General features: G+C 37.2%; 1 protein-coding gene across 2 annotated transcripts in view; it reads left to right on the top strand.

Annotated features, from left to right (window-relative positions):
* mtus2a (microtubule associated tumor suppressor candidate 2a) overlaps positions 1-24,237 on the top strand; it is a 69,214-nt gene that overhangs the window by 32,822 nt on the left and 12,155 nt on the right. For both annotated transcript variants that reach the window (XM_084104251.1, XM_084104252.1), the window contains exons 4-6: positions 3,974-4,180; positions 18,434-18,592; positions 22,523-22,621. In XM_084104251.1, coding sequence (XP_083960377.1) covers positions 3,974-4,180; positions 18,434-18,592; positions 22,523-22,621 — 465 coding nt within the window. The remainder of the gene's footprint in view (positions 1-3,973; positions 4,181-18,433; positions 18,593-22,522; positions 22,622-24,237) is intronic.

Below are 24,237 nucleotides of genomic sequence, written 5' to 3' on the forward strand. Positions count from 1 at the left end.
TAAATAGAAAGAAGGAAGATAACACCATAAGTCTTCTCATCCCTGTCAGCTATGCATTTGTAATTGTTACAGATAAACTCATCCCAGCCTCTTGTCAGTGTAAAATACACTTTACCTCCTGGCATTCAGTTAAATATAAATAAAATTCACATTCATCTTGAGGGTGTTCTGTCTGAGCTTAAAAGTTCCTTACCATTTCTAAAGCACACTTCATTTCCGATAACTTTGCCTGCCAAGGTGAAGATATGAATTATTTCATCTTTAAACCACTACCAGCACTGCCATCATCCTACGTGTTTTTTTCTAGAGGGCATCTGTCTATCTGCACACCGTTATCTCACAGCAAACCCATGACGGTCTCCATTAATGCGGATGCTGATTTCTTGCTGCTTGGCCCTGTTTGTGATGCTTTGAAGTGCAAAGCAATAAACAAATTAAGTCATGCCAATATTTGTAACTACGTCTGGTTACAATTTATAAATGTATTTGAAACATTATATGATTTTTATGGAATAAGGATGCTACAGTAAAGTAGATAAAGACACAGGCTTGTGGTACAGAGTTTTACTCTGATAGTTTGACCCCTGAGAGAAAAAGAGAGATTATTATTATTAGGGGTTCAAGCACGTAGTGCTGAAACACTATTGTTAATGTTAATTTTCCCATGATGCAGCATTCTCCATCTAAAACTGATCGGGCAGACCGAACCGTAAGTCGTAGTGACTTGAAACTTTGAGGGCTGGTAGTACTCACACCGCCTACAACGTCACCAAGGCCCGCTCCGATCGGCCTGACGGGAGCGCTACAGCGGTCAAAAGTACGAAATTGCTCATAACTCCTAAACCGTTAGCTTAGGCTCATGTGTCTTATATCGTTGGAATCCTTGGCTAGTACTTAGCTAGCAAAATGCATGCCTTGGATTTGCTCGACCTTCAGGCGCCATTTTCGAGTAAATTAACTTTTGCGAACTACTCCTAGGTTTTTGACCTGATTGGAACCAAACCACTGCAGACATATTCTCTGCATAGTGACTATCAATAATCATCAAAACAAATTTGAAATTTCAATTCACGGTCGCTAAAGGGAACCAAAATGTTTGATGTGACCGGGGCCACTTTTACTAAAATGGCTATAACTTGTGAATGGTAAGAGATATTAGTGGAGTATAGTGTACTCCACATTTTTTTCCACATTTGTTTAATTTTTCAATGTATATTTCCAACTTACATTATTTACGTCTGTACAAAATGATTATTGACTGAATCTCTTATATGATCTTTTATAAATTACTTTTGGTTTCCTAAGTTTTCTAAGTGTTTACATGTTTGCTAAATAAAACTTAATATATATTTTACGAATGTGTGCTTAAAGGCCTTAAACGCTTGAACCCCGATAAATGCTGCTTGCAGCTTTAATTATTATTATTATTCATTATTATTATTATTATAGAGAAACTACTATCTAACAGTTTGTATTACACTCTTCTGGTATGACTTTCAAAATTGCTTGTCTGATTGCTCTGAAGTTGGTAATTATTTCCCACTGGAGTTATAGATCATCTCATGTCACATCATTTTTCACACTCTCAAACAATGAAAACAATTGATTCTGGTCACTAGGCTCGGTCGACAATAATCAGTCTTTGATTAAAATCTTCTTGGAAATTGTCTAATGCACTGAAGTACCATAGCAAAGAATCTCTGATTGCTTATTGGGTTTTGTTACGTCCTTAGATTGCAGTGGCTTAGAGGTGTGTTTATTTATCACCATTGTATATATAAGTTCTTCCTGTTCACTCAGTGTTTGTCCGGTATTGTTCGTGTTTACGTTTACACGCTGTCTCGCTTGTTATTTAAATAAACCTTGTTGTTATTCGTGATCCTCTTCGTCTTCCTTGGTTACCCCGTGACAACATACAGTTTAGCAGCATTTCATTCTTCATTAATACAGATAAGTGTTTATCACTGAACCAATGATGGCTTGTTAAAATAGCTCTAGTATTTTAACACTCAGTAAGAAATCAATGAGTTCTTGAGCTTCAATCCATAATTATAAATTTACACACACACATTCCTTTTCCTTTTTATTTATTCGTAACACTTTGAGAAAATGACTCCACTGTGGCGTTAAAGGGGCAGTTCACCCAACAATTTCTCGTTGGCAGAATTTCCAAGCTTCTCTTTTCCATACAGTAAACATTAATGGGAACAGCTGTGGTCACCATTCACTTTCTTTGTATGGAAAAAAAAGAAATAAACATTGAAAATGCAAAATCAAAGCTATGATGGATGACTAATGATCTGGGCAATCCGCAAATATTGGGAAGTAGGTATAGGAAGGAATAAAGACGATTGATGGGGGAAAAAAATCACAGAGAGAGAGAACAGGAACACATTTATCTTTAATGACCACAACCCTCACTTGAAGCAGAAGCTGCCTGCAATTTCATTAAAGACCTTGATGGCCCGGGGTTGGGGTGGGAGGGGGCGCTGGGGGAAGCGATTGAGCCAGGGAAACTTTGATTAGATATGAATGGATGAGAGGGTGCTTTGTTGTGTGCATTTGCTTGAGTGTGTATGTGTGTGTTTTCATTTGTGAAGAATGCGTCTTTGAAGCATACTGCTGACACTGTAAATGTCTGTGAATGCGACAGACATAATGAGAAACGGTAGATTGTCATTTAGTATGCGCTACGGTTTGCTCCAATCACAGCGTCTTGGGAACAGGGAACTCGAGGTGCTTTATCTCCAAGAGCAGGAGGGGATCATTCTCTCCACCTGCCCCAAATTATGACCTCAGGTGGGAGGAGACTGCCAGTTCAAAGCAAGCCTGGAAGTGGGTCCCTAAATTCACCCCGCAGTGGCTCTTTGCATTTGCATATTTTTGTGCGACTTCCCTCTTCTTCCTGTGCTTCCTAAAATCATATTTTTTTTTATTTGACAGCAGGACAGTTCCCATGGTGCCAGCAGAAAGAGGTATCTGATATGAAGACCTATAGTGCAAAGAGCTAAGGGGGGGGAGATAATGATCCTTATTAATTACATGTAAACAGATTTTATCATCTTTACTGGTGTAAAAATAAGCACATAGGGTAAAGAAAACCCACTACTCTATTCAATTGAGGCCATTATTAAGCACTGATATCACAATAATTTGTGCACAACTGCTTTTAGAGGAATCAATGGCCTCTTTAACAACTGGCCTCCTAGACTAATTAAAAAAGAAAGGGCTTCTGCTGGAGACCTGCAAACTCCTGTTAAGCACCAGACGTTGTCCAATCAGAACCACACAATTGCAAGTACATCCAGAAACCATCCACACACTTTTATTGCATATAATTAATAGATTAATGAAATTCTTAATAATTTATATTAAAGCTTTTTGACCTCATAAAGGGGCTTTATGAAACATCTAAGATTATGTTTTGGCAAACATTTTATATTAAATTAGACTCCCTCCGTGGATGAGAAATGTGACTCATCGCTCTTCTCCATGTGAATATTACAGTGATATATATGTTGATGAATGGTCATTCATGCTGTGGGCAGAGGAGGCAGACAGCCTCCAACCTCTTTATGATTCTTTCAGGAGTTTTTTAAAGCAATTTTACCTCTCATCAGAGAGAGGCTGTAAAACACCACAGTCTCTCTCTCTATCCTACTGTGAGTATCTTTAAGGCCAGTCTGCCTAGAAATAGTTCCTTTTAGGACACAATGCTCACTTTCTTTTTTTTCTTGTGTTTTCTGAATTTCTTTTCCTGCGCCTGTTTCTCAGTTGCAACAATCATGTGATCATGTACTGTACCAACAGAAAACATTTCTATGCCTCATTTTGTCACAGCATTATAACAAGAATATTTTGTGCATAGTTGACCTCCATGGACTGAAAAAAAGCAGTATGTGGTGGTTTTTATTTCCTAGACCTCTCTTTTTCAGTGAATTTGAGTACTAATCATAGTCTTATTCACCCTCAGATCAGAGAAAGACGGTGGCGACTGGGTTAGCTGCTAAATCCTTCTTGCCGAAGCCAGCTCAGACTGGCCTCCGTCCTCCTGGATACTCGCGCCTCCCACCGGCTCGTCTGGCTGCCTTTGGGTTTGTTCGAAGCTCTAGCGTCTCCTCCGTGTCCAGTAACCACTCGACCGACAGCACACGGAGTGACCCCTGCCGACCCGCCTTCCGTGAGTTACTGAGTTAACACAAACTGTATGCATTCAGATATATAAATGTAGATTTGTACAGTGGGGCCTGAAAATCTGAAACCACATTAAAAATATGTGTTGCAGAGGCTGCAAAAATACAGTAGTAATATTGTGAAATATTATGATTAAAAATAACTGTTTTCTATTTTAATAAATCTTAAAATGTAATTTATTCCAGTGATGGCAAAGCTGGGTTTTCAGCATCATTACTCCAGTCTTCAGTGTCACATGATTCTTCAGAAATCATTCTAATATGCTGATTTGGTGCTAAACAAACAGCATTTATTCTAAATAAAAATCGTTTGTAACATTATGAATGTTTTACAGTGACTTTTGATCGATTTAATGCATCCTTGCTGCTGAATAAAAGTATTAGTTTCTTTCAAAAATAAAATAAAATCTTGCGGACACCAAACCTTTGAACGGTAGTGTATGACATTTTTTGACACTTACCATGTGAAAACCTTTGTACAAAAGGTCAATTGTCTTTTAAGCAGAAGGCATTACGAATTTCACGTTAATGTTTCACTCAAATTGTTGCCCTAAAAAATTATTAAAATAGAAAAATGCTAAACAGAAGCATTTTCAATTGAGGTCTCAGACTTTTAGACCCCACTAAACACCTGTACACACTACAATTTAAGATGCCATCTAAAGTACTTGTAGCTGAGTGCATTGTTATGTGAGATCCCTGAGGTACAGTTTACATAAAAGCATAATGCTCCACTTTTTAGAGTTAATTATAATGCAATTTGCATCATTTTATTAACTCTGCCTACAAGCAGTGTGCATATCCCCTTTCATTAACATATCTGCTCATAACTGTGTGCTCTAACATGGAATCATGGGATATTAAGCATAGCAGACCAAAAAACACAAAAAAAGTTGAGTATTTGTTTTACAAAATCAGACTTTTCTTTAGTTGGCCTTTGTTTTAGGTCACAGAAGAAACTTTGTGTTTGATCCGAGTGGGCTTCTTTCATAACTAGCTCCGTGAGTCAACATGAAAGATCCATGATCAGAGCCTGCTGAAGTAGATTCCAGTCTGCTTTTAAAGGGGGCCGTCTTTGAAAATTGGCATCTGTATGCGGCGCCGCATGTGTTTTTAATGCGACCTACATAAGTGATATTGGCCGGGCTTCTCCTGGTAACAGTTGACGTAGCTGCAGATTCAGGCATCTGGAGTTACATGCGTCACTGGATGAGTTATGTCATCAGGTCTTTTTATCCTGGAATCACTTGGGAAGAGGAATCCCTCAGTGTTCACAGTCCTGTTTGTATGGAGCAAACAGATGCACAAGAGAAATACTGAGAAAATGAAAGTGGGAAGGTGTGTTACAGTGGCCCCAAACACTATTTTGTAAACAGGAGCCCTGAAAAACATTCATTTTTAAAGACAGACAGCACACTTTGCACACAAGTTTGTTTAAAATTATAAAACAGATCAAATGTTTTATTAAAAGAATTAACAAAAAGGATGTCTTCATATATTCATGTAAAATTAAATAAAGGCTAGTTAAAGGAGCTGTATGTAAGAAATGCATTTCAATTAATCATAAAATGGTCCTGATATGTCACTAGACATTAAGAAATCATGTTCATTTCAAATACTTATATCACTGACAACAGTAGTCCGGCCAGGATATTGTCATTTAAAAGTGATAGTTGCAGCCCTCAACTGATGTTGTCATGTTGTGTTTTGGCCTGATGCACCACCCTCCACCTATCTACCAATCACAAAGTCAGTTGTGTTTCAGCATCCGGGTTGCCAGCTCTACTCTAGTTACCACAGCTGCAGCTACATGTCAGCCTACGTTCCTGCTGGATCCTGCAGCCTATCTGGCAACCTCAAGTCAGGGGGAGGGGGAGGGGATACACTGCTCTACAGTAATTTGAATTGCAGTACTGCAGTGATTGCAGTACCAGTTTTGGCCACAATCTTACATACAGTTCCTTTAAAGATGCATTAAAGGGATAGTTCACCCAAAAATGAAAATTCTGTCATCATTACTCACCCTCATGTCGTTCCAAACCTGTATAAATTTATTTGTTCTGCTGAACACAAAGGAAGATATTTTGAAGAATGTGGGAAACTGAACAGTTCTGGGGCACCATTGACTTCCATAGTATTTTTTTTCCTACTATGGAAGTCAATGGTGCCCCAAAGCGGGTGAGTAGATGATGATAGATTATTTGGGTGAACTATCCCCTTATGTGATTTCTGAGAAACCTTGTTGAAACTGGATCGAACCGAACACCACAACACACTTATAGCCAATCAGCAGTAGGGGGCATATACAATCATGATGGGGGAGGAGAGCGAGTGAGCAAAAGGGAGATTTAAAAAGACTGTAGAAAGAGAGATGGCTGAGAGACATTACAAAAGAGAAAGGGTCAGAGGAATATAACTGGAAAAACAAGGGTTATGATCAGGCAAGAGTTTTAGAACCTGTATTAATAATAGAGAAGCTTTCCAGACCTAAGCGAGAAGGCCTGAAAACGGACACTGTGGTTTCATTGTTTTTGCTCCATATGCGAGTAACATTATTTTTGCTATGTTTCACAGAACCAAGATATGCTATTGTTTTAATGTTAGTTTTAGTAACAGGACAGTTTTTGAGTGTCATTATCTGGTGTGCTGCGCTGGCGACTCTTGCTATTATGTAATGCATGTTCCTTGTCGTTCATTCGCCATCTTTGCTTTATTTTTCGTGAAGCAATATTTTGCTTCGCTTCGGCTATGATAAAGAGACATCAACTCTTGCATTGCGTGTTTGTGCATTTTGGGGGCGGAGCAATGAAGGGAGGGGTGTGTTTGTTAGGGTTGTTTCCTCAGAAATTGCTTATTGCATCTTTAAGGAAAAGATCATTTCAGTTTTAGTTTTTGTATTTTTAGTACTTAAATTATTTCAATTAGTTGCCAAGGCAACATTTCTAATTTTCATCTAATATTTTTATTTTATTTTATTTCAGCTCTATTTCATGTAATGGAAACTGTTTTTAATAGTTTCCGTTTTAGTGGTAGCATTGCAGTTGGTGCAGATACAACTTTGTTTGATATAAACCGAACAGCATGCAGACATTATTAAGTGTCCAAATACTTTTTTAGGCCACTGCAGATGTAATTGGGGTCGTTACAAACAGTGTTTTGTGTCTGCAAATTGTCTAAATTGTCATTTATCTCACCATAGTCATGTCCTGACATACTGTGTTTCTGTTATGTTAGAACTCATTACTGAAATTTCCATAGCGAAGTTCATTATTCCTCGTTGAAATTAGGCCTATGATCCACCCAGCAGGGTGTGCATAATATTTAGTACAGCCGTGCGTTGCTTATAGCATACATTCAATGTGTGTACCTATGAGATCTATTTATAGTCATTGTATTTTCACATTCCTTCCACACTATTTAATATGTAAGTCAGAGGTGCAAATGAGTTCTCTCTCTCTCTCTCTCTCTCTCTCTCTCTCTCTCTCTCTCTCTCTCTCTCTCTCTCTCTCTCTCTCTCTCTCTCTCTCTCTCTCGCTCTCTCTCTCTCGCTCTGAAGTGTTGAATGTGTTACAGGGCTGATTGCTGATCTGATGGTGTTTCGAATGCATATCGACTTTCTGGAGGCCTAGAACAAACACAAAAGGCAGTCAAACACTAGATAAAATGAATAGTCTTTAGCTGTCACTGAGAATGTGGCTATTGTTAGCCGATATTAATGATCTTTAGGTGTGTAAATAGTACTGTGGAATATAATGGCACAAGTGTATGAATTTTATGAAGAACCTTTACCCCCTGAGATCATCCTTGTGTTGTGACCACCTGTCCTCTTGGTAAACAAGGGCATTTGCTGGTCGTGTGTGTTGTACTCAATGTCTTGTGTAATCACCGACTGTTGCTTTAGGCTTGGTGGTGAATCAGTGTGAAATATTGACGTAGGATTCCTGTAGATACCAGAGGCCTCCCTGGACTGGACGTCACAAACAGTTGATCGATTTCTCAGGCCTGAATGATTAAGGCTGGTCCACTTGTAATTGGCTGAACTGGAGAGTGTGAATGATGACGGAAAATCCTACAAGACTTATTAAGCTGTCATTAGTGTTTGAGCAGCCGGATAGGTAGAGCAGCAAGTCAATGTTTGCCTCTCATTTTCAACCTCGTGTAGATTAATAGGTTATGCTTTAGGAGATGAGATCTGTCACATGGGCTTTGTTAGTCTCATGTCATGGCTTGAGCTTGTCTAAAATATCAGAGGAACCTTTAAAAGTGATAGTGAAAAAATAAAAAATTATGTTATTCTTGTCATTTCATTTTGTTCCAAACCTGCGTCTTATTTCTCACATGGAGCACAATAATAGATATTAGGTGGAATGTTAATGCAGCTCTTTTTCTTATATTGAAAGTGATTCGGAACTGGGGCTGTTAAACTCTAAAAATTACAAATTGGCGTAATGAATGTGCCATTACAGTAGTCCATATGAGTTGTGCACTATATTCCAAATGACTGAACCCACAGGATAGCTGTGTATGAAGAATAAAGTGAAGTCTAAGTGTTTATTTAGTTAAAATCGTACCTTCTGCCGTAGTTTAAGGATGCAAATGAGATTTGCAAGCTGCAGTGGCAGTTATTTTAGTTGTATACTATTATAGTATTAAATAATACTATAATACTATATATTTGAAATTGTTGTTCTATTTCTTTTTTATTTTAGTTTGTAAATTTCTTTTTGTTATTTTTATATATATATTAACAGTATCTTTGATCTGTTTGTATTTGTTTTTAAGTTTAAATTTTCGGCTAATATTTGTATTTTATTTTATTTTATTTCAGTTTTGTTTTAATTACCAACAAAGATTTTTTTTTAAATAGTTTTAGTTAAAATAACAACACTGTGTGGCAGAGAGGAAGATTTTCATTAAAATTCATTAAATTATACATTTGCTTTATTCTTTATGTAAAGCTATCGTATGACTGCAGAAGACTTGGAATTTATAGCGCACAAGTCATAATGGGCTACTTTAATGTTATTATGTCTTGTTTGGTATTTTTAGAAATCATATGGAAAAGTGTTGCACATTGTGTTCCACAGAAGAAAGAAAGTCTTGGGGTTTGAAACGATGTGTGGGTTAGTAAATAACAACAGAATTTTCTTTTTTGGGTGAACCATCCCCTTAAGAAGAAGTGAACGATTAAATCTAACAGCGGCAGTTGTAAATGAATTTAGCTAAAGAACCAAATTAAACAACAATTAATTGATAATTATACACATGAATCTATCTTTGTCTCTGTCAAAGAGACAAAAAATCTATCTTTGTCAACTGTCTATGTCCTCTTTGTCTCAGTAGGGGAGTGAATTAGCGGGCTGATATTAGCCACTGCGCTGAAAGGCAACACTCCGTTTGAAGCTGTTGGCTTCTGACTGTGAGCTTCTGAGAATCCCAGCATCGTCTGACCTTAACAAAGACCCAGACAGAGTTTATTTATATATAGAGACATCACAGCCCCACCTTCACTCTCAGAGAGAGCGCAATAAAAGATGCAATTTTTCATTTATTTCAAATATCACACATCTCATCCCTCTCTCCGGCTGGGGCAACATATCCTCTTCTTTATCTCTTTTTTTAATCTGTCTGAGTGTAATTTATCTTTGGAGATTGCTAACTGTCAGTTTGATGGTGTGAGCTCCCAGCTTGCATGCAGCATTGATGGATGCGATCACATGCCGCAGCCTGTCGGGAACATGCCAAAATCTCTTATTTCTTGCGTTTTCTTCTTCTTCTCAGTTCATTGTCTATTGGGGTTTCTTCAGTGACATTCGCTCCTTGAACATGACTGGTCTCTGGGATATTTCTGAACTCCTCAAGTAAAATCATCAAGAGTCTGAAATTCAAGTCACAAGTTTGAAGTTGTTCTAGTTAAAGTGCTTGTATAAAATAGATTTCATACAGTGTGCAGTAACACTTTTAACTTGAAGCACACTAACAACTTGAACATATCAGATGTGACCTTTCCTGTAACAACAAAGTAAAGTACACACCGAGGAGATTACACACACATTCACAAACATACACTACAACACAAAGACAATGACCTTCAGTCAAGGTGATGCTGCTTTCATTGATTTTCATTTGTATGAGCTCATCCTTAGATGTGTTTTGTTTGTATGTGAAGGTCTAAGGGTTCTGTAAAGATATTGATCTTGCCCACCCTTGTTTCCATGGAAAGGGTTAGGGTTCTGTTCTAATGTTCTATACACTTAGTATGAGCAACTACAGTTTATTAGCAACAGCGATACTTACTTCATAACTAAATAACTGCCTCTTATTCTTTACACTCCACATTTATGTCCAAGAGAGAACTGGTCTCTCTTATGGTCTGTGTTTACAAGAGTTCTGGGCAATTATTTCAATCCAATAGTGGATTTAACATCAAAATGTAACATCTAATGTTAAAATGTTTTTTAATGCACCCTTCTCCCTTTAAATACTTTGGTGAGTTGCAAGAATAATTTATGCAATTTTATATTATTTATTTGAAAGAATTAGTAAAGCAGTAATTAGTAATACGTAATACAATACTTTTAAAGGGATACTCCACTTTTTTTGGAAATAGGCTCATTTTACAACTCCCCCAGAGTTAAACAGTTGAGTTTTACCGTTTTCGAATTCATTCAGGCGATCTCCGGGTCTGGCGATACCACTTTGAGCATAGCTTAGCATAGATCATTGAATCAGACAGGACCATTAGCATCTCTCTCAAAAAAATGACCAATGACTCTCATTCCTGCGTAATAATCAAGAAACTTTGCTGCCGTACCATGAGTCCAGCAGGCGTAATGATATGACGCAGCGCCTGAAAATAGTCCCCAGCTCGGTAACTTCCAACGTGACCGGGACTAAGTTTGTCTAACCTATTAGACCTATTTTCAGGTGCTGCGTCATATCATTACGCCTGCTGCACCCATGGTACGGCAGCAAAGTTTCTTGATTATTATGCAGGAATGAGAGTATAGTTCCTAGCCATATCAGCCTAGAAAATCACAACTTTATATTTTCCGTCGGCCTTAGTACATGATGTAACTACAGAAGAGTCAAGTTTTAAATAGGAAAAATATCGAAACTCTTTGGTCATTTTTTTTAAGAGAGATGCTAATGGTCCTGTCCGATTCAATGATCTATGCTAAGCTATGCTAAAAGTGGTACCGCCAGACCCGGAGATCGGCTGAATGGATTCGAAAACGGTAAAACTCAACTGTTTAACTCTGGGGGAGTTGTAAAATGAGCCTATTTCCAAAAAAAGTGGAGTATCCCTTTAAAGAGAGCAATTAGTACAGTAATCACACTGTTGAAGATGTAATTAGTAGCTAGTAATTAATTACTTTTTTAGAGTAACTTACCCAACACTGACTATATACTCAATTTGAGTTATAAAACATCCAGCTCCCTGGACAGATATAAATCTGGGAACAATCTCTGAGGAAAACATGTGTGAATATTGTCTGAGATCAGCATTGTGTTCTGCACTTGGGAACTTGCACCACTTACACAGCTGTTGAGAAGTAAGAGAAGAGAAAATGAAAGGGAAAAATATCAGTACTATCAGAAATATCAATATCTGATATCAGTATCAGTTAATATACCTGTTTTCTTAGTGGAATATCTACTACCTGATTCGATTGTTTTGCAATACACTAGGCATCCACTGCTGAACATCTCTGCCAAGTGAACTACTTTCTTACGTCTAGTTGACTTCTTTTTTTGTAATACACACTGCATTGTGCACACAACCTTATTTCTGTCATGACAACTCTCGGGAGATTGGTTTGGTAATAGAGATTGGCATAGTAATGGATATGGCAATGTTAATGCATTTGGTGTTGCTGCTGTTGCAGAGCAAGTACAGAGACTTGCTACTACCAATACATTCACAGACATTGCTGTAAGCATGTAAGACATGCTGCTGCTGCTGCTGCACATGTAACGTACATGAATAAACCCCCAGTAGCAGATCTATACAGGTGGAGCTGGGGAAGGTGGAGGGTTTCTGAAAGCGCGCTGCAGACTGCTAACAGCAACACTAGCGGTATTTGTTTGAATGTTGAGCCGCAGCTCATTGGCCACTGATGAAACAACAACAACCAATTAGCTGTGCTATGTAGATAATGACATGATCGCTACCAGATGAGTTAAAGAACAATCAGCCTAGAGTTTCGTGCCAGAACTATATAACTAGGAGGACAATTTAGTATTCTGAGGTACACATTACATGTACCTGTGCTAATTTTATAGTGCAGTAAGTGCACATTACCATTTGCACACTACATAACATTGGTTCCATCTCAATTTGCATGGGCTACTCATGGTAAAAGTATTCACTGGTTAAAGTAAAGAATTTTGTGGTGCTATTTTAATATTATTTGTATATTTTCAGTTTTCATTTTAGTTTAAGTTTTAATCATTTTGCTATTTGTCCTTTTTATTATTATTGTTATATATTTTAAATGATTGTATATTTATTTAAAACATTTCTATATAGCTTTTATTTTTGTTTTTAGTTTTAGTAATTTAAGTAACTTAATCAAATTGTTTTAGTTAAATTCCAAGGCCACATTTCTAATTTTCACTTTATATTTTCATCTAATATTTATATATTATAACAAATATAATATAATATAGTTAAGATGATATTATTACTATTATATTACTTTAGAGATTAGCACAAATACTCCAGAAAAAGTACAGTTTATAAAAGTAAATCATCCAAGCACAATTTGCATACTATTTTAATGTACCATACTATAATTTAGGATGTGCTAATTCTAATCTCATGTATTATTTAGGACAAGGAATACACGTCTCATATTGTAAAACTACATAGTATGTCATTTAACCACATAAAAACCACATAAAAAAAAAAAAAAAAAAAAAAAAAAAAAAAAAACCCTCCCCTTTCCCTCTAAAAACCTCAATTATCGGGCTTATGCTACTCTGAATAATGCCTGAACTTTGTATCTTGAGCACTCCTTGCGTAGCTTTGGTTTTTGCCTCTTCATGATGATTCGCTTAATCTAGTCCTGCTTTGTAAGTCGCTTTGGATAAAAGCGTCTGCCAAATGACTAAATGTAAATGTAAATGTAAATGTCATTTAAACACAATTCTCATTCACTGCACTACACACTATCTAGAGCACACTTTTCATGTAGTTTGAAAAGAAAAAAACATGGAAGAACAGGATAGAAAAAGAGTTGGAAAATAGGAAAGGGAGCGACAGTAGGACGGTGTTATAGAAAGTGAGGAGAGGTGGAGAGGGGGAGGTGTGAGAGCACAGATGCCATCGCTCCAGCCCATCTCTGACTCATGCACACTGCTGAGAACAGATGGTTCACCACAGCATACATGCACACTCACACGCACAGGAAACATTCTCACACACTAAACATATACACTTTCACTATAGGTTTGTTGCTCTAGATTGTGCAAGTTTTTGTCTCATTGGTATGTTTAATAAGTATGCTTCTAAATCCCACATCTCTCTGTCTGTCAGATTTGACGGTGGGCAGTCTGTTCTCTGGGTACCCTACTGCTGACTCACACACTCACCAAACCGCTGAGCTCTGGATGATCCTACTGCGCAGAGAGATGCTAATGAACTTTTTCTCTATTTTTACCCCTAAGGACTGTCTGTTTCCTCCTGCCTTCTCAATCTCAGCTGTACCGTGTAAAACTCTGATTCTAATGTATGGCCTAGCACTAGCAAGTCATGCATAAGCATTACTCTTAAATATTAATATGACACCATGATGATTTTGAATGACATTACATGTGTCAGCCTGCATTAGCACTGACCTGCTCGCTCCTTATCGATAACCACACAGGAGCCTGATTACCTCACGTCTTAATCCCATTCTATCTATTTCCCTGAAAGCTTTTACAGGATTTTTTTCTGTGGATGAAGATTCAAACCAGGCTTTTCTTCCTCAAAATCCCAAGCCATCTCCAGCTCTCTGTTTCAGCTAACTTCCGTTTCCATTATCCCTCTTAAGCCTCCCAAAGAGAGAGCAAGAGAGAGTGCGTTTCTCAGAGTGCTGCTAGGCCTGTTTTTTATCTTCTATTATTCCAATACCTCCATTTTTTCCCTCTTTCTTAGTTAAAAAACATTCATGTTTAATGTTGGATCATGGTCAGCTTGATATCATGAGTTAGGTATTGTGTTATGAGTAGTTATAGATAACAAAGATGTAAAAAGTATCTTCTCAGAGTCTATCAATGGTTAAAAAAGGACAGAAATACCTAATCTTGTAGTACAGGGGTGTCCAACTGGGGGTTTGCAATTTTTAGTGGATCCATGATTGTAATTCAGGAGGTCGACCAATTATAGTTTGATCTCTTTTTTGAACTGAATAAGGTTCAAGACCCCTGTGCCAGTATTTTAGTGCACACTACACATGTGTACTAGTTTTGTATCTAGTGCACAATGTGATAGTGTTTTACTGCACACCACTTTGTGATTTCGTACTGTACTATGCTGCCTTGTGCACACTAATGTCGTACTGCACACTACTTTTTGTACATTATTGCACATTACATAATGTTCTGATGTTTTAGTCCATAGTATACTACCTGTAATGACAGATAATAGTGTGGGACAAAAGTGCACACTTCCTGACATGGTATTGTTTCATTGAACACCATTTTGGATTTTGTACTGTACCCTATCTAGTGCACACTTCGTTTTGTACTATGGTACTATGTTGAACATACTAAATGCTTTATTTCGATAGTCCACTTTAGACAATCTACTAACTATAAGTAACTTTGCAACTACATGTCAACTACCAGTCATTAGAGTATTTGTAGAGTATTTGTCTGCTTAATATCTGCTAACACATTAATTTGATGGTCCCCCAACAGACATTCTACTGTCTATAAGTAACTTTGCAAGTACATGTCAATTTAGTCTACTAACCCAAACACTAACCCTAACCTACACTCATACTCCAATGATAGTTAGTTGACATGTAGTCGCAAAGTTTTAGTCCAAAATAGTCCAATAGTGTAACCTAAAGTTTTAGTGTACACTTCTTTTTGTATTACACTATCTAGTGCATATTTCCTAATGTGGTATTTTTACCTAGTGCACTGTATAATGTCGTAGTACAGACTACTTTTTGTACTAGTACTGTACTAGAGTATACTACCTAGTCCATATTGCATAATGTCCAAATGTTTTAGTGCACACTACCTAAAATACTAGTTTGATGTTCGTTTTGGCCCATTGGTCCACTTCCTGCAAGCAGTGCTGAGCAGTGAATCAGTATTCCACAGGTTCGTTTGGTATTAGAATTGGAGTGGCACCCGTCCTGCCATGTGGCTGTGAGTGAAGGGGTTTCATTTGCATAATGTTTACTTCCAGGCATCCTCAGGAGCACCTCTGATGCTCTGTGCTTAATAATGCATCGCAAGTGTCATCTCTTAATGGGTCACTGCTGTGTTCACCGGGCACGATTTTTCATTCTGATTTTTCCGCTGTGCCATCTAAATGTTGGTAGATGGGAAATAACCTTGTGTGCTGGAATAACATCTGGTCCCCATCACATTTCCACTTATAAGCCATCCCAAACCTTATCCTTAATGTGAGCTCTTTCCTCTCAGATATTTTCTTTTCTCTTGCATCTTTTTGCTTTCTATTTCCACTTATAGTGGTCTTGTCAGTGGTGATTTGACTATCTAGTCCTTCTTTTATCTCCTCCCCAGTCTATCATTTATTTCTCTAATAGTGGTGGCCAACGTGGGATGCATTCCTATTCTCTCCTCCTTCCCGACACATTGTTTTCCTCCATCTCTACTAAAATCCTTTTTTTGCTTTTGTCTTATCACATTACATTTGTCTCTGTTGGCCAGAAGGCCAGAGAAGAAGTGCTGACTATTTGGTTCTGAATTTTATCCACACTAGAACCACATTAAATTAATCTTCTGCTATTTTTCGCATTCCCTTCTGGTGCATTGTTATGATACATTATTCAGCTCAAACTGAATTGCATATTTGTATTACTCGTATATTAAGCTGAGAATTTGTCTTCATTATGATCGAAATGTCAGCAGCATTGTTTTCAATTCAGCAAGTGTGAATTGCTTCTCTGCACTGAATTTCCAGGACCTTAAGTGTGTGTGTGTGTGTGTGTGTGTTATATTTTATTTTTATAAGCTTAATTTTATATAAGCTTTTTTTTCTTTTTTAAGAAGATTAATGTGATCTTAGACCATTTATTCCATATTTGCCAAATGTTCACTAACCATTTGTACTCTTTTCTGAGCGAACTAAATTCATTCGAGATTTCCCTTAATTTAAAATATATTTGTCAACAACTCAAGCACTTGAACAGCATAAGAATATAAGCACACCTGCAGATGATAGTTGGGTTCAGTATGTAAAAAGACTGCTGCATGGCATGTGTGAATGGAACAGTTCAGTGAACTAGAGAGAGACAGGGGCTAAATCCTTTGGCTTCATAAATCAGAATGTAAATCCTGTAATGCTGTGTTACTACAATGCACCCTGCCAGTTATATAGCCTATATATATATATATATATAATATTTTTTTCTGAATTAAATATCTGACCATTTTACTGTTGACTGCATTTATTAATCTCAGCAATTGTGCTACGAAAGTTATTGAAATAAAAATTATTTTTGTTTCATTCTATACCAAATATAAATGATTAATTTAGGCTAAATCAACCTGTTATATATATACCTGTTTTGTTTGATTTAAAATTTAATATTTAATTAATGAAAATAACAAAATCACACAAATCCAGATTTTCAACTGTATTAAGTAATTTTCCAAATGTTGCAATAGGGTTGCAAACTTTACAGATCTCATTTAAAACAAATAAACAAACAAACAAACTGCTCATGTAATGTAGAGGTTCAGTCTGTTTTTAAACCATTTTCTTAAAAGGAAAAAGGTTTCAGTTTCATATTGTACTTTATTCATAAAAAGTGATGTGTATAAATAGAGCGTGATGCTTTCTACTGATTTTTAACGGTATATATCTTAGGTGCACAATGTGATCCAATCCACACAAGTATAATGCTCCCATCATTTGGATGATTATGTAAATCCAGAGAGCTGATGAAACTGTAAAAAATCTTAAGGATTGAGTCTCTGTGCTACTAACCCAGTTACACACAATGCAAGCAGTTAACTGGTTCTCACAGAGATTTGGGGGAGAATCCACCAATGAGCAGCGAGGTTTATTTCCCGGCAGCCAATCAAATGCGTCTCTCAGCTTCTCTGCACCTTAACATATCCTGCTGTGAGAGCTTTAGGGCTGTGTGGCACTTCCTGCTGTTTCCGAAACACCATCTCTGCAGCCAGAACTTTGTTCCAGTTCTTTACCCTTATAAGATCACCCTCAAATTGCCTTTAACGCAGAATATTCTTGCTGTAGATAAGTGATTCTGTTAGTGTGGTTATGTTTAATGCCCAGTAAAGGCTATATATTTCATGCTAACAACATCTCTTTGAATGAATGGCAGTTGTTGGCTGCTCTACTCTTCAGGTTACATGGGAGTTATAAAATATGGCATTTAAAAACATTTATGACAGTGTACTGTCAGCATTTCTGCATCTGTCTGCTCTTCTCTGTTCCTGGAATACTCTCTCAGCACTTCATAAATCATAGAGATAGCACAGCAGCAGAGCAGCGTTCTGTACGGGCTCCCGAGAATGGTGTTGCCTTACAGTCTGAAACTAAGCTAAAATAGAGAGGAAAGTGTCTTTCAAAGGACCCGTTATATAAAAGTGCCTATGTGATTTGTGAAATCTGTTATGGCTCATTGAAGAGATACTATGTCTTGAGTTATTTTTTTTCTTTTACATGGCAAGCAGTTCTCATTTTATTGCAGCATTTAGTCATATTGAGCTGGGCTGCGGTTATTGATCAAGCCTAGAGTGGGATAAACGGATGGTCTGGGTTCAGTTGTGAGGTTAATGAGCAGTTAGATGAATTCTCATCCACCACAGATGATGAATAATGTGCTTAGGCAGCAGCAGAGTGAGACAGCGAAGGTGAGAGCAAGATGAGCACAGTCTGATTAAGCATTCACAGTAAATCAGAGAACAAGAAATTGACCTGCAGTATTCAGTGTCTAGACTACTGTGTGATGCACAATGAATTATATGCAGCTCAATTGCAGAGCAAAAAAGTTTTTTTCCCCTCTTTTTTTGGATTTCAGGGCCCAGCAGTATAAATGATGAGCCACCGTTTCACCGTGTCACCACGTCGCCCCCTGGAGATGGATCCAGAGCACCCTGCCGCAGCAACCCTCAACCCCCCAACACTCCTGCACCCACACGCCGCTCGATTCTGCCCCCTTCTCGAAGCTCCCCTGTGGGTAAGTGGACCAAACCTCCATATTTTCAACCAGTATGCACTTCAGGAAGTATGAAATCAAACCAGAATGCACTACAAGGCATATGCACCACTAATACAAACAATGATATTCAGTGCTACAACAAGCATGTTTAAACAAGCATGTGCTACATGAGGTATGCACTACTACAAGTATTTTTCACCTAGCATGCATCACACAAATATGCTTCAGCTAGTATACTATAAGAATGAACTTCAAATAGTGCATATATTACAAGTTGCTCTCCGATTAGTGTGCACTACAAAAAGTATGTGATTCAGTAAGTGTACACTTTAAAGCGTATGGACTACGTACTGTATAGCTAGTATGTGCTTAGGAGTATATGTATGAATTTTAATTAGAATGCACTCTAAGAAGTATGCTCTAAAAAAGACTAATTCCATTAGAATGCACTACAACTAGAGTGATCTGCAACCAGTACTACAAGAAGCATGTGTTTAAACAAGTACGGACCACAAGAGGTATGCACTTCTATAAGTATTTGTTTCAACTAGCATGCATTACAAAAATATGTACTTAAGCTAGTATACGCTTATGCTATAAGAATGAACTCTGATAAGTATGCACTTCAACTAGTATGCACTACAAAAAGTATGTGCTTCACTAAGTATACACTATAAAACATGGACGTAGTATGCACTTCAATAAGAATGTACTATAAGTATGTAATTCAGCTAGTATGAATTTCAATAAGTATGCACTACAAGAAGTATGCTCTAAACAAGGATAATCCCATTAGAATGCACTACAACTAGACTGATCTTCAACCGGTACAATAACAAGCATGTGTTTCAACAAGTACGCACTATAGGAGGTTTAGACTACTATAAGTATGTTTCAACTATTATGCATTACTCAAATATGTACTTCAACTAGTATATACTGTATTAATGGACTTCAAATAGTTTACATTATAACTACTGTCATTGCACTAAATATGCCCCTAAACTAGTTTGTAATAGAAGTTTTGTTTGCTTGTTTCTTCATAATTCGGGATGAATTTAGTTCAGTTGGCGTGTTGAAATATCGAGGTTGCATGCTTCCTCCAGTGCCAGAAGTGACCTGTCAAATGTCATGATGAATTCTCAGACAGCAGCTTCAGTTTGAAGACAGACCTCCACTGATCCATGGACACTGAGAGTTGAGAGTGTACTTGTCAGCATAAGTAAACAGCGCTACCTCCCTGTCCATGTCCTCTACAGAGTCATTTATCTCCTCTGCGTGTGTGAATAATGGGACAGTCCAGTTGGTGGGTGTTGCAGCCTATGTTTAGTCAAGACTGAAATGTAGACTTTTCCTTGAGAGGAAAAAAAACAGCCTTTCTTAGTGTTCAAGAAGTAGGCCATTCAGACTCATTCATCTTAAGCCCAGCAAGGGAAAAGTGATTTGTATACTTTCATGTGCTATACACACTTATTGAAGCACATACTTTTTATGGTGCATGCAAGTTGAAGTGCATACTTCTAGAAGTGCACACCTTCTATAATGCATACTTGTTGAAATATGCTTGTTGTAGAACTGGTTGAGGATCACTCTAGTTATAGTGCTTTTTAATATGAATAGTCTGGTTTAGAGCATACTTCTTTGTAGTTTATACTCATTGAAGTGCATACTAGTTGTATTGTATTTGTATAAATTGTATACTCCTTGTGCATTTTTATTAAAGCCGATACTAGCTGAACCCTATACATTTTATAGTGCACACTCAGTGAAAGTGTAATGTAAATGTAATGTAAACTATTGGAAGTCCATTCTTATAGTGTATATTAGCTGAAGTACATGTTTGTGTAATTCATGCTAGTTGAAACGATTACTTGTATTAGTGCATACCTCTTGTAATGCGTACTTGTTGAAACGCATGCTTGTAGTTCTGAAGATTACTCTAGTTGTATTGCATTCTGTTATAATTAATCATGTTTAAATGAGCATACACCTTGTAATGAAAACTCAGTGCATACTAGCTGAATTTCATACACTTGCTTGCAATCATCTATTTATCTCAGCTCAGTTAGGCCGATCATTAAGAAGTAATCATCCGATTAAAGCAAGTGATGAACCATTGTGCATGCTGGGGACATTACAGAAGAGCCTATCCAATCAGAACTCGTCTATGACCATTTAACCAATCTTTTTCCTTCTGCCTAAAGGATAATGAGGCTATTAAGATGCCTTGGTCCTCTTCTTTCCGTCTCATCCTCCTCTTTTTTTATAACCTGTCCCCCTCTGTCTCAAGTGTTGTTATCAGTTCTGTCCCATTTTCAGCGTCACGTTTTCCAATCCTTAGCCACAGCTCTAAGAGCATATAGCTCTGCCTGCTGCTTCCCTCTTTGTCATCCTGACAAAATCTCCAGAACCCTGGAGGGACAAAAAGGCTGCCAGGGCAGCTTGGCCCATCATGAAGTACCGATTTAGGGTTAGCATGCTGTCAAGGTAGTGAGCGATGACAGCATTCATGAGACACTGCTGTTAAAAAACATTTCAGAGATCCTGTGCTGCTATCATAACTCTCATGAATCTAAGGAAGCCGAGTATTTATAACACACATGCAGGCTTTAGGCTTCCATACTTGAGTTAAGCATACTCAAATGCACCCACCCATGGTGCACCGGTGCCTCTGATGCCGGAGGTGCTGTCTCAGCATTGGGGGTGGGGTAGAAGTGTGGACCTAGGGAGGAGGGAGTCTATTGGGATTCTAAAGGGGTGTCTATGGATGTCTGCTACATGTCGAAATGAGCTGGCAGTAATTAGGTGCCCTGGGACCCATGTTGCAATGTGATGTTTGTGTGCGTGTGCTGTGTTGGGGAAAAGTAAGCCAAAAGCAGCAACCCCAAAAACATAAGCACCCCCTTCTGTTGTGAGATGGGAGATTTGAAACTAGCTCCAACCCAGCAGTGTCTTCAGTCTTTTCCTATTATTCCATAGGCAGTGCCAGTCTCTTCTGTTCAGGTGATATCACCAATAATAATAATATAGTAATTTGTACATGTAAATACTATATTTATAATTGTACTGTAAAATCAGTGTTGGTATGTACATTTTCGGTCATAACACAACAAATAAGGGATCACACAATGGTGGAATTGGTGCAATGAAATGGCTGCATTTATTTAATCAAAACTATATATAAAATATAACAATATTTTTGTTATTTATTATATATAATAATATATTTTATTATTTATTTATTTTATTTTCTGTTTAAAATTTGGTTTATTGATGTAATTGATCCTTCAGAAATCATTCTAATATATTCAGATTTGTCACTCAAGAACATTTCTTTGTATCATCAATGTTGAAAACATTGTGCTGCCTAATATATTTGTGGAAACATTTGTTTTCAGGATTCTTTGATGATAAAAAAAAAAAGTTCAAAAGATCAGCATTTGAAATAGAAATCTTTTGTAACGTTATAAATGTCTATGTCACTTTTGATCGATTTAATGCATCCTTGCTATGCGTTGACCATTTTATATTATTATGAACATTAGGGTTATTTCAAGAAATATTCTCCATCAATTTGGGCTGACCACAGATCTGAGATTTGTGAGATTGATTTTTTAATATATTTATACTGTATTCTGTACTGTATGTGCACGGATGCCTGCAGCCTCTCAGAATATCATATCGTCCAGCCCGTGTGGCAGCAGCGTTATTTTGTGGTTGGCTGCCTCTTATTGGAATCGATCCATGGACCACTGAGACCATATTATGACTCCATGGAAGAGGAGAGCGATACGAAAAGAGATAGAAAAGGGGGTGGTGGTTACTGTTGCAAATGCTTTCATGGATTTGCAGTCGCATACGCTGTATGTGTGCCCCAATTGAATGTCCTTGAATTCAGGAAACCTCCTACACTGCCATTAACTCACCGATGTCTTTCTTTATTTATAGCATCCCGTAAGGAATTCCAGAAGAGTTCTGATGGCACCCGTTCATCTCTCTCTTCCCCTAAGAGACTCGCTGTAGTGTCTCCTAAACCACACTCTCCAGGTAACCAACCAAAACAAAGATCAACCCAAGATTGCTTTCCTTTCATAGCTGTCCCCTGCTGCTTTACAGAGTACAGTGCTTTCATTAGATGATGTCACGATATTGGATAAATCTCATCTGACGCTCACATCGCCACTGAAAACCTCTTTATTTTTCTCTCTATACACACACACAAACATAGAATGAGAGAGTACTACATTTAAAATGTAATCAGTGTGGCCACTGGGGGTCACTGTCCAGCTGTCATGTTGAACAAAATGAAACAATAATCGAAACAATACCCAATCTTCAGCATTTGATCCCCACAGTACTGTCTGTATCCCTCCTGGGGTGCAGATTATGGGTTTTGGGGGTCAGAACTCATAATTAGAGTTTGAATCCCCCTGAAGGACATTAAAACAAAATGTTGGGGGTTCTTGAGAAAGGTAAACATAATAGGAGGTTTCAGAGTGAATCTTTGCCCTCTTGCTTTCTTTATGAGTCAGCATAATGTTTTAAAATGTTTATTTAAATTGATGCTAGTTTTATACAGCTCTTTGATATTGTCTAACTTTATACACTATCGTTTAAAAGTTTGGGGTTGGTCAGATTTTTTAAAATGTTTTTTTAAAGATGTCTCTTGTGATTACCAAGGCATTTATTTGATAAATATTTTGTATAATTTAAAATGTAATTTATTCCAGTGATGGCAAAGCTGAATTTTCAGCATCATTACTCCAGTCTTCAGTGTCACATGATCCTTCAGAAATCATTCTAATATGTTGATTTGCTGCTCAAGAAACATTTAATATTAAAACATTGTTTTTTTTCAGGATTCTTTGATGAATAGAACAGCATTAATTTGAAATAGAAATCTGTTTATAACATTATTAATATTTACTCTCTATTAATAGTCTCTTTTGATCAATTTAATGTGCCCTTGCTGAATTTTTTTTTTTTTTTACATCTCCAAACCTTTGAACGGTAATGTATCTCAACATTTCTATACAGTACGCTTCTTACAATGAACATAGGACAGCCGTAGCTTGCTAAAATGTATATAGAGGTTAATTCAATACCTAATACGTCAGTATTGAAAAAATTTGATGCCAGTCATTAACAAACAAATTGCTTGCACACTCAACACTGAGGGCAACAATGACTCCATCATAGCAATTAACAGCTCTACACAGACAAGTCTTTTTTTCTGAAGATTAGTTTCTACAGTAATGATGGCCGTAAATCATCTTGTCATTCCATTTGGCTCAATGTGTTTATCAAATTCATCAAGAGATGAATGCTAACACAGCTGCAGTAAGAACAAAAACATTAGCTGCTATTAGCATTAGCATGAGTAGTGCTTTAGATTGCTTGCTTATCTTGAAGCATGTTATGCCTTGGTTTTATATTTTATAAATTAAAAATCTTTTACTTTTATGCTAGTTTTTGAGTTGATCTCTATATAGCATAAATAATTGATAATGTCTTTATGTAACTTCCATGAGGGCATCATCTGTATGATGTGACTAATCTATAGCTACATCCATTGTAATGCATATATTGTGAATTTCAAGTATTCCATTATTATACTTGAACTATAAGATTTGATATGGTTTGTTTAGCCACTGTGCCATTAG

Source organism: Abramis brama (genome assembly GCF_963993115.1).
Source record: "Abramis brama genome assembly, chromosome: 25".
Lineage (NCBI taxonomy): Eukaryota > Metazoa > Chordata > Actinopteri > Cypriniformes > Leuciscidae > Abramis > Abramis brama.